We start from the raw sequence: 11,977 nt of genomic DNA on the forward strand, positions 1-11,977 counted from the left end.
AAATTATTCCTCACCTTTAATTACATTTTCGAATTTCATTTAGTTTATGTGTACCAAACTACTCGATTTTGTTACTTTAATGTATTCATTAAACGACGTGAAAATTACACAAATTGTTTTCATAATCTGTTTAAAAATTTCGCGCATTTTAAGGAGCGATTCATACAGTTTAACAATCTAGGGAATTTGTGACGCAAAACAAAACACTAGATAAGAAATTTAAATTTATCAAAATTAGGTAGAGCCTATGAATATTCAGCTCAAGTGTAAAATGATTATTTTATTAATTGAATAACTTTTAAAATTTTGCAAGGCTCAAATATGACGCGTTTTACATGCTAGTGTACATTTATACATCACAAAGTGAAGTTATCATCCGAACAGTTCGATAATAGAGGGACTTTTATTATGGAAAGAGTTTATATTATGTTTTCGTGTGCTAACTTCAGATGAGGCCGTCAAAAGCACATGGGATCCGGCTTTCTTTAACTACAAACATGTTAGAAAATTTGCGGATTTTCGTTGGAAGGAAGGAGAATTATGCACATAAGCTTGCGAGCTATGTAAATTCAGAGGTAAATTATATCTCTTTTTTTTATAGTCGAATTTAATGTCAGTGTCCAAACAGTGCTAAATTTTTGTGTTATAGAAGATCAGCACAAAAGATTGTCAAAAGATTTTGAATGTTTTGTGCGAATTCTTGATGAATCCGGAGTATACAGAAGATGTTGCTGAATGTTTTCCACAATTGATACCTGCGATAGTTTCTAGAAGCATGTCCACAGAGAAGGTGTCATTTAATGATGGGGATATGTTGCACAAATTAAATTGTGTTATCTTGGGAAAACTCATTAGTAAAAATCCTGACTTGTTAGCGTAAGTATTTCTATAATTATATAAGATATTCTGTGTTAATTTTTAGGTTTCGTATAGAAAATTCCAGATAAAATTTCCAAATATCTGTTAGTTTAAATAAAAGTATATTTTATTAGCACATAATTGTATACCCTTGTAATAATAGAACTGAGACAAAATTATTTGTTATGTAATTACAGTTTTGTTCAACACTATTTCGTTGCAAATCCAGCACCATTTGAGTCTGTAGAAGATGACTATACTCCTTCTGCTAAAAGACATAACAGAAAAAGAATGTCATCACATTGTGAAATAACTGACTATGATTTAGTAACAGCCTGCTATGATATACTGTGCAGTGCACCAGTGCATTTTAAGTATATATGGAATTGGTCAAAATTTTACAAATATTTATCAGCTGATGACCAAGCTGTTAAATGGTAATCTACTTTCTTATTTTATCATTATGATATTAATATTCATGTTAAAAATAAATTGTTTTCATTCATTTTTCAGGGTATCTATGAATTGTATTGCAATTGTGTTAGAAATGTCGGAATCGTGCAAGTTGATCCATATGAAAGACTTTATTGCAAACAATCAAGAGTGTCTTATGTTGTGCCAAAAAGCTAGCCATAATAATGTAATGTCTACAGAAATTGAAGAAATGGATGAAATATTTGGTGATCTGACACCAGCAGTGTCCATAGGAGGAATTTTCCTTCCAGTGTACAAGAAATTGAAGTCTAAAGGGGAACAAAACTTAGTTCCGGTACCATCTACAAGAAGAAATTTGCAGAACCTAGCATTTGCTGTATCTTCTAACAAATATGTATGTTTACAAGGTGCTGTTGGTTCTGGGAAGACTGCGTTAGTGGATTTTTTAGCAGAGGCGACAGGCCATGATGCAGCAAATTTTTCAAGAGTACAATTAGGTGATCAAACAGACTCTAAAATGTTATTAGGAATGTACTTGTGTACTGATATTCCTGGAGAATTTCTATGGCATCCAGGAATTTTAACAGAAGCTGTGCTATCTGGCAAATGGTTGCTTCTGGAGGACATTGATTGTGCTCCTACAGATGTTATCAGTGTCATTGGCCAGCTTGCAGAAAATAACACATTGTCAGTTCCTGGATACAGAGATTCAATTCATGCAAAAAGTGGATTTCAATTATTTGTCTCTGTGAGATCTGCGGCTGATGGAACGCAGAAGTCGCTCAAAATGTCTTTACCATTCCAGAAACACTGGTCTTGTGTTAACGTGGAACCATTATCTAAGGAAGAACTTGTAACTGTTGTACAGACTGCATTTCCAGTTCTACATACAGTGGCTACAAGAATAATTGACGTGTTTTTATTGTTTTCTGTTGGCAAACACGAAGAGGAAGCTGTGAATAGCATACGAAACGCCAGACAAATTTCTACTAGAGATTTAATTAAGTGGTGTTCTAGGGCAATAGTTGATTTTGATGTATCTTCACCTGAGTCTGCATTAAAGATCTTCCAAGATGCTTTGGACGTTTTCTGCTATTCTGTGCCCAGCAGTGGTATGTATAGTTAATATTGATGCATGGAGGGCTTCTGACATTTAAAAGCAAGAATTGTTACATGTTTCTGTTGTTTCAGCTCAACAATTGAATTTGGCAATAGCAGTAGCACACAAGTTAGGTATTGTGAAGACAAAAGCAGAGTACTTTTGCAATATGCACAAGCCGTCGGTAGATTTTCAAAAGAAGATTCTTACAGTTGGCAGAGTAAAGTTAGAGATAAAAAAATCTGAAAGAGTGAAACTCGCTGTTAAAAGTTCAAATTTCTCGTTTACAAGGCCTTCTGTGTGTCTCTTAGAGCGCATTATGAGTTGTGTGGCTCAAAAAGAACCCGTACTTCTTGTTGGTGAGACTGGTACAGGGAAAACTAGTTGCATTCAGTATCTTGCGCAGATAACTGGTCACAAGTTGGTGGTAATAAACATGAATCAACAGAGCGAGAGCACAGACTTGCTTGGTGGTTACAAACCGGTAGACTTCAAGCTTTTAATTCTTCCAATCCGCGAGGAATTTGAGATCTTGTTCCGGTCGTACTTCGCTATTGAACCAAACAAGAAATTTTTGAGCCATATTGGGCATTGCATCGAGGAGAGAAAATGGAAAACCTTGACTACCCTGATGATACACAGTACCAGTGCAGCACTGAAAAGATTAAAAGCAAATCCAGAAAATCAGGATGCAGTGCAACTTTTGAAGAAGTGGGAAGCTATGGCTCGGAAATTGGAAAAACTGCAGTCTCAAGTGCAGAGTAATTATTCGTTAGCTTTCTCTTTCGTTGAAGGTGGTTTAGTTAAAGCTTTGAAGAGCGGGGATTGGGTTTTATTAGATGAGATAAATTTAGCTACTGCGGAAACGTTGGAATGTCTTTCTGGACTGTTAGAGGACTCCTGTGGCTCGCTGTCCTTGTTGGAGCGAGGAGACAAAGAGCCAATCAAGAGGCACCCAGACTTTGCGATATTTGCCTGTATGAATCCAGCCACTGATGTCGGAAAGAAAGACCTTCCTATTGGACTCAGGAACAGATTCACAGAATTCTTTGTCGACGAGCTTACAGAAAAGGTAGATCTACAACTCCTTGTGAATTCCTATTTGAAAGACTTGAACCTTCCACCTGAGAAGATTGATTATATTGTCAAGTTTTACTTGAATGTTAGAAAAGAGGCTGAAACGACTCTAATCGATGGAACTGGTTATAAGCCACATTACAGTTTAAGAACCCTGTGCAGGGCATTGAGTGTAGCTTCTCAGAATCCTTGTGGAAATGCGTTGAGATCATTGTACGAAGCATTTTGTTTGAGTTTTCTGACGCAATTAGACAGTCAATCTTATCCATTGATGCTGAGGATGATTGTGAAGGCCATTTTGGGTGAAAAGGCTGCCAGCGCAATTCTTAGAACCCCAATTCCAAAGCCACAGAGTGCGTCCAACGATAGTTTCATCTATTTTGAAGGATATTGGGTTCCTAAAGGTGACCTCAGTCCTGAGACACCAGAGAATTACATACTGACAGAGACAGTTAAACAAAATTTGAAGGATTTAGTACGAGTAGTATCCATTGGAAAAATGCCCGTATTACTTCAAGGTGATACTTCTGTTGGAAAGACTAGTTTGATCACATATTTAGCAAAAGCGTCTGGACATATCTGTGTAAGAATTAACAATCACGAGCATACTGATTTACAAGAGTATGTTGGTACTTATGTAGCTGATTGTACTGGAAAGCTGGTGTACAAAGAGGGTATCCTAGTGGATGCTATGCGTAAAGGATATTGGATAATTTTGGATGAGTTGAATTTAGCTCCTAGCGATGTTTTAGAGGCTTTAAATAGGGTGCTTGATGATAATAGAGAACTATATATTCCGGAAACGCAACAAGTGGTCAAAGCGCATGATAATTTCATGCTTTTTGCTACTCAGAATCCTCCAGGATTGTATGGCGGCAGGAAGGTGTTGTCTCGTGCGTTCAGAAACAGATTTGTTGAACTGCATTTCGACGAGATACCATCGAAAGAGTTGCAAATAATATTACACAAGAGATGCAAGGTGCCAGAAACTTATAGCGAACAGGTGATCAGTGTGATGAAGGAACTTCAGATGAGAAGGAAAGGTACCGCAACATTTGCTGGTAAGAAAGGCTTCATAACTCTCAGAGATCTCTTTCGCTGGGCTGAACGGTACCGTTTGGCACCTGACCATAAAGGCACTTTGTACGATTGGAGTCAGCACCTAGCCGATGAAGGATATCTGGTTCTGTCCTCCAAAGTTCGTAATCCTGCAGAATGTCTGGAGATCAGACGGGTTTTAAAGAAGTACCTGAAAAGAGATGTCGATCCAGAATCTTTGTTTTCACTTTCATATAAAACCTCTCCAGTCACTAAACCAATTCTAGAATGTCTTCTATCAAAGAAGATTCCAGGATTTGAACATATAGTCTGGACTTTCCAGATGCGAAAAATGGCAGTGCTTCTTACGAAGGCCTGTGAATTCAAGGAGCCAGTGCTTCTGATTGGTGAGACTGGAGGTGGCAAGACCACAGTTTGCCAGCTTTTGTCATCAATTAGACAGCAAGAATTTAGTGTTGTTAATTGTCACATGAACACAGAGGCCTCTGACTTTCTTGGCAGTCTTCGCCCTGTTAGAGATCACAAAGACAGTCAGAAACTGTTTGAATGGGTGGATGGTCCTCTGATAAAAGCCATGAAAACTGGAGGCTTTTTTCTGGTGGATGAAATCTCCTTGGCGGACGACAGTGTCCTTGAACGACTGAACTCCCTCCTAGAACCAGAACGTAAGCTCTTAGTTGCTGAGAAACCGTCCAGTGATGAGAACGCAACCGTCTCTGCGGCCGAAGACTTTATCTTTGTTGGTACTATGAATCCTGGTGGCGATTATGGTAAGAAGGAACTGTCACCAGCACTTAGGAACAGGTTCACTGAGATTTGGTGTGAGGGCTGCGTGTCATATGAGGATCTCAGATGCATTATGGTGCACAATCTCCATGAAGGATTGAAGGAGAAAATTTCTACAGCTATTATAGCCTTCCTCGAATGGTTGCAAAGAACAGAGATAGGGAAGAAGCTTGTTGTCAGTGTTAGGGACGTGCTGACATGGGTAAATTTCGTTAATTACTGTGAGAACTTAGGAATAGGGGATTCTTTCTTCCATGGCGCAGCATTGAGTTACATTGATGGACTTGGCTCTGGTGTGACTGCCACCGAAAAGTAAGCGAATCAAAATTGTGTAAATGATTTAGCAACTCACGTAATAATATGTATTTTTCAGCTCGAGAAAGTTCAAGGATTTCAAAGATTCAGCAGTGAAGTTTATTAAGTATCAAGTACACAATACTTTGAAGTCCACATTGATATTAAACTGCGAACAGTCTGATGTAGAAGACCTTGATGATAGGTTTGGCATCTCGCCATTTTATGTGAAGAAAGGCGATGAAGGAATACCAAGTGACATAGGATTTGCTTTCAAAAGTCCAACAACTAGGATAAATACTTTAAAAGTTCTGCGAGCTATGCAGTTGAAGAAACCGATCTTATTAGAAGGTAGTCCAGGAGTTGGTAAGACCAGCTTGGTGTCTGCTCTTGCCAGATCCTCTGGTCATCGACTTCTTAGGCTGAATCTTAGTGATCAAACGGTAAATATTTTTTATCTGCTTGAATACTAATTGATGTATACATGAAACATGGTTTGAATTTTGCGCAGGATATATCTGATTTATTTGGAGCTGATTTGCCAGTCGAGGGTGGAAAGCCTGGAGAGTTTTCATGGCGAGATGGTCCATTCTTGAGAGCCTTGAAGAACGGAGATTGGATCCTGCTTGATGAATTGAACCTTGCATCTCAGTCGGTTCTAGAAGGATTGAATGCTTGTCTTGATCATCGTGGGGAAGTTTATATTCCAGAATTGGGGATGACTTTCACTGTCAAGCCTGGAACACGACTTTTCGGTTGCCAAAATCCTCTGCGTCAAGGTGGAGCTAGAAGGGGACTTCCAAAATCATTTTTGAATCGTTTTACACAAGTAAGTGATAATTTTTAGATATTATTGTATTTTTTTTATATTTATTGTGTGTTTTATTTTGTATCATATCATCTCTTCTTATATTTTGTATAATACCATTTCTTGTACTAATTATTAGAACAATTCAGTTTAATTATGATCTCCCCCTCTCAGGTTTTTGTCGATGTCTTAGAACTAGAGGATTTGAGTTTCATCTTAAAGGCTCAATTTCCAAAATTACCAGAAGATTTAATGAACAAAATGATTAGATTCAATGAAAAATTGAGCTCTGAAGCTGGCATTAAATGGGCTCATTCAGGATCGCCTTGGGAAATGAATCTTAGGGACGTAACCAGGTGGTGCGAAACAACAATGGCAGCTTTTCTAAATAGTTCTGGAAAGACTTTTAATCCTGGGAAAGGTGCTCAATTAATTTATGTTGATAGAATGAGAACAGAGGACGATAAAGCAAAGGTAATTTATTTCTGTTTCTTCTCAGACTTGTAAGGTGTAATATACTTCGAAAAAGATAATTGAACGTTCTCTTCTTATTTTAATAATAGCATAGGATATTCATTATTATTACCATTAGTATCATTTTTCACTTGAATCTAAATTAGATTAAAATTTAAATTTGCTAAATTATCTGAATTATATGAGCGTCCTTTTAATTATAGGTGAAAGAAATCTACGACGAAATATTCTCGCTGGATAATCATCCTCTTCCAGACCCAGAATTTCCTATTCATTTCACAAAAGAGAAGGTCTTCTTAGGGGACGAAGTGTTGGATCGCAGTGACTCTGCGGTGTACGAGGACGATAATCTGTTGCTCCTCAGGGACCAGAAGGCTGCCTTGAAGGATCTTGCGCAGTGCGTTAACATGAATTGGATGACTATTCTTGTAAGTCTACCTCCCACGTGAACGCAACTTCATGCTTGAAGTACTCATGTGATAACCAGGCTGTGGAACTTTATATAAATTTACATTTTTATGGAAAAAGTCAGAGAGAGAGAAGAAAATGAAATATCTCTTTAACCCAGAAAGTAGATACCTTAGAAAATTAATCTGGAAAAAAGATTTACTGGACAGTAAAGAAAATACCATAGAAATCTGGAAATTGATCAGAAAATTGATATCATTCGATTTATACATTGTTAATCAATATATAAATAAGAAATGTGTGTAAAAGTGAATATTTTTTACAAGAATTTGTCTTGCCTCTTTTGCAATAAAATTTATAATCATCATTGATTAAGGAATTATTTTGGATGATTTATAACTTAAATGTATTCAATGAAAAAGTGATTTATTACTTTTTACTGTTATTTAATTGTTTATAGCTTTTGGTATTATTTGCCAGATTGGAGATACCGGCAGTGGAAAAACCAGTCTCGTTCATCTTCTAGCGAATTTGGCCGGACAAAAGCTGAAATCGATCGTCGTAAATTCTGCGATGGACACCACTGAAATTTTGGGCGGCTTCGAACAGGTAAGTCCTTTTTATTTATTGAGATTCCTCTCAACTATAAAACACTATACAAAATGGTATCGCTTCATGAATTTCCATGAAAACTATAAAAATAATTCGAAATTGTTTTCCGTTGTAAATTAAAACTGCTGAATACATATATTTTAAAACTATTATGACGACAAGTATTTAATAAATTATTGTTGTCCCTAGTTATTACAAAATATCTATTTGAACAGGAACAGTTACACAAAAATTCAATTTCTTTTATAAATGAAAAAAATCAACTGTCAGGCAAGGGCGGGAGATCTTTAAGAAACGATTATAGAAAATCAATTATGGAAAAATGCATGAAAAAATTAGAAATCATTCTAAATAATTAATGAAATGATGAGAAGTTGACGAAATTAGGGAAAGAAAATATGGCAATCGCTGTTGTCAAAGATAATCTATCTTTATTTACACATACAATGACATCGAATTAATTTCACAGACGGAAATATCATATAAGTGCTTTGTATAATCAGCGATACAAATATTGCAATCAATTCGTCGGACGATTCTCATAATCTTTTCATTTCGCCAGGCACCGTTTATCAATCAACTTAGAAATTATAATACCCTTAAATGCTATCTTCGGTCAGATAGCATTCACTTTTAATTAACTAATTTATAATTAATAGCTTACCCGCAAGGTTCTTTATTTCCACATTTTCTTACGAAAAGTCTTTTAAGAGAAATTGACATTGTTTCAGGGATTTTCCGGACTTAATTACCACCAATTATTTGTTTAAGCAAGGTCCATTTTCATTCAATGTTAGTCAGCAAATTTAATGTGAAACTACTTTTTTTATATTAGTAAAAATATATCAAGAATGTTATTAAATATTTTTTAATGTTATACGATCTATAATCGTTGCCAATTCAAAATGTAACACTTTTGCACGTGGGTAGCTTTTATTTATTATCTAGGAGATAAATAATTTAATAAAATTCAAGAAAGTGGAATGAATTATAACCACTTAATTCAATTCACAAATGTTTATTATTATTTGTTTACAATAATGATGGAAAGAACAATGAAAATTGGTTTCATTAATCTACATGTTTCACGTCAGTGTTTAACATTTGTTTAAAATATAAAAATTCAACAATATGCAATTTATAATGCAGCTATTCAGTACAATTATCTAGAAATGAATATAAGTCTGTACAATTCCGGAAAATCATTTTTATACAAAATTCAGTCATTTATAATTTTTAATGAAATTCAGTAGTTTATAATAGTTCAATAAGAGCAAAGAAAATCTGCTCTACATGTAATTAAATTTTCAAAAAATTATGTTTGGGAATGGGAAAAACAGCTCATTTTTACATTTCTGTTTTATTAAATTACAGTTGATATAGGAAATGAAGAAAACGCTTGCGTTTAAACGTGTCTTTGATTTACAAATAACTTATAAACTCTATATGTATATAAATAAAATTTATCCCTCAGGAAACTTATAGAAATCTGTAAATAGAAGATCTAATAGAGAACGCACGTCCGGAAATCCCTAAAGTTTTGCATAGAAAATATATAGTATGTATATAAGTATATAATATTTACGGGCACACATATACAGGGTGGTCATTTTCGTTAGAAAATCTTATCATTCTATTTTGGCATCCGAACATTTTATAATTTTTATATTTTATTTTAATACTGCTTTTACCACTTTAGAGATTATTATAAACTTTTTCGTGGCACATTATTAATCACTCATTTTTTAAAAATAGGATGAAAAAGTTCTTAGAGATGTTCAAAATTAATTGTTGATTCAATCTTTGTCCTTGGATAATAATTTTGCTCAAAATCTATTCTTAACTTACATCATTTAGTAAATGAATGTTATTGAATACGGTAATTTGCTTTTTATTTTAAGTAGAACAATACTTACTGTAATTAATACATTAAATATAATAAATTATATATGGTGTAAATATTACACCAACAAATATTACACCAAAATAATAGCACAATTTTACCAAATTTTATTAGTATTTTTCAATCGATGATTCGGATAAAGGAAAAATGTTATTATCTCTATATTATACCAAATTGAAGTAGATCTTTTTGATTAAAAAATTAAATATTTAGGTTCATATTGCACTTAAAAAATTCATGTTTCTCGAGGGGAATGTTGTTTTTTTTCTAAATGCTTGCTGCCATTTTTCCTAAAAAGATTTAAACTCACCAGATTGCGTGTATAACGATTTAAGCTTTTCAGAGAGTATCAAAAACAGTGAATTTTTATTATTTTTGAAATACATAATGCATGGTATTTGAAATTAAAAGTATACAATTATTCATGATGAAAAATTATTAAGATACATTTGCATTAACCCTTGTTTCGAAACTCGAAACTATACTGGCAAAAATGATAAAAATCAGATCTATTGAAGTTGAAATAATTTTAACGAATAAAAATACTATTATATTATAATGTCTATTTAAAATAATGAATAATTGAATCCCATTTCAATGGAAGTTTTATTTAAAATTAACTTTGTCAGGTATTAAACAATCCGATGAAACGTATATTTTACCTAACATTGAATTAGTACATACTGAAATTTCTATAAAAATTATAATGTAATGACAGTTTATTATAATAAGAGTAATAAATATCAGACCGCGTATTTTATTTAAAAAATTAGAAAATTATAAAAACAAATAAAAAATAATTATATAGTGCTTCATTTAATAGAAAAATGTTGCTTTGAAAGGGTCAATAAATAAGAAATATTGAAGAATGACAATTTGCATAAAGATTTACGATAGCAATGACAATAATAATTCATAATTCCTTTGGCAACTTTTGCGATTCGATCGCGTTTGTATCGAGCGTCCCTGTATATGTGCACTTCGCGGCCATAACCATGTATAATATATTTGTATAATAAGTGTATAATAACGGCAATAGTAAATAATACAATACTGTCGGCCGGGAGAAAACCTCTCGGCCACTTGAGTCCCCCAGTTGAGTGGAAAGCTCATTAAATGGTGCAAACTATAGACTAAACGTACTCCCTAAAACGATCGATTAAAGATTTGAAGTCCCTAATTGGTGCGCCTAATATTGTTTCGATTCACATTGAAGGAACTATCTTCGTCGGTGACAGTGTCGTTACCTCTACAATTATTTTTCGGTGATTTCATTGTTTTTTATATTTTTTCATGCGCCTTTTCTCTCTATGCATAGTGTCTCGCTTTCTGTCTGCGCCCGCAGCGTTTATTGCTCGTACCTAAATATAGTTATCTAAAAAGCGAAGATTTTGGTATCTTTTTTTCTTTTTTACGTTTTTCTTTCTTTTTTTTTTATATGGAAACGTGCGTAAAGTTTGCGATCGATGGACCTACGTAACCTTTTTGTTCTGTTATTTCAGCGATACCGCGAGAGAAAAAAGTATTATCCCGATCGCTGTTCTCATATTCCATTATCGATCTTCGGACAAATTTGACGTAGATGAAAATTTATTGGTTTTTAATGTTTTACGAGTTTTCTGCGATCGCTTTGCAAATATAAAAGAAATGGGAGAGACTAAACCATTTATAAATTTGTAACAATTATTTCATACGATAATTAAGAAATTTTTTATTTATGGAACGAAAGCTGATTTCTGTCATTGTAATTATTTTTATTTAACAGAACGTTTAGGGTATTGTAGATACTTTTAAATATAAATATCTCCTAAGTCGAGCGATCAACGTGTAATAACTTTTCAACAAAGAAGAACAATTTTTAATATAATCAAACAATAATAAGCAGCCATTTTATTATTATAACTATTCCTTTTTCACAATAATAATAACTTAAATAATTAGAGGACGATTTCATCCTGAATGATAAAAGGTTCAGGAAAAAATTATTTGGCACTTTTCAATAATCTGTTAACCTTATAAAAATGCTTTTAAAAGTTATTCCAATTGTTTGGAATGATAATTACTTGCTTGATTTGATACAGTCCGTTGCACTAGATTTGCAACATATTTGGCACTATTCCAAAATTATTGAACTCCGTAAATTTGTCCAATACGTTGTCCACAT

The 11,977-nt window shown here is 33.9% G+C and overlaps 1 protein-coding gene across 1 annotated transcript in view; it reads left to right on the forward strand.

Moving 5' to 3' along the window:
• Positions 1 to 474: 474 nt before the first annotated feature.
• Positions 475 to 11,977, forward strand: part of LOC144472067 (midasin) — a 125,102-nt gene continuing 113,599 nt past the window's right edge. Inside the window, exons 1-10 of the mRNA XM_078184763.1 lie at positions 475 to 575; positions 650 to 876; positions 1,056 to 1,295; positions 1,372 to 2,405; positions 2,485 to 5,626; positions 5,688 to 6,051; positions 6,120 to 6,437; positions 6,591 to 6,890; positions 7,094 to 7,318; positions 7,779 to 7,907. Of these exons, the coding sequence (XP_078040889.1) occupies positions 498 to 575; positions 650 to 876; positions 1,056 to 1,295; positions 1,372 to 2,405; positions 2,485 to 5,626; positions 5,688 to 6,051; positions 6,120 to 6,437; positions 6,591 to 6,890; positions 7,094 to 7,318; positions 7,779 to 7,907 (6,057 nt within the window). The 5' untranslated portion in view covers positions 475 to 497. The remainder of the gene's footprint in view (positions 576 to 649; positions 877 to 1,055; positions 1,296 to 1,371; positions 2,406 to 2,484; positions 5,627 to 5,687; positions 6,052 to 6,119; positions 6,438 to 6,590; positions 6,891 to 7,093; positions 7,319 to 7,778; positions 7,908 to 11,977) is intronic.

Source organism: Augochlora pura, chromosome 7, assembly GCF_028453695.1.
Source record: "Augochlora pura isolate Apur16 chromosome 7, APUR_v2.2.1, whole genome shotgun sequence".
Taxonomy (NCBI): Eukaryota; Metazoa; Arthropoda; class Insecta; order Hymenoptera; family Halictidae; genus Augochlora; species Augochlora pura.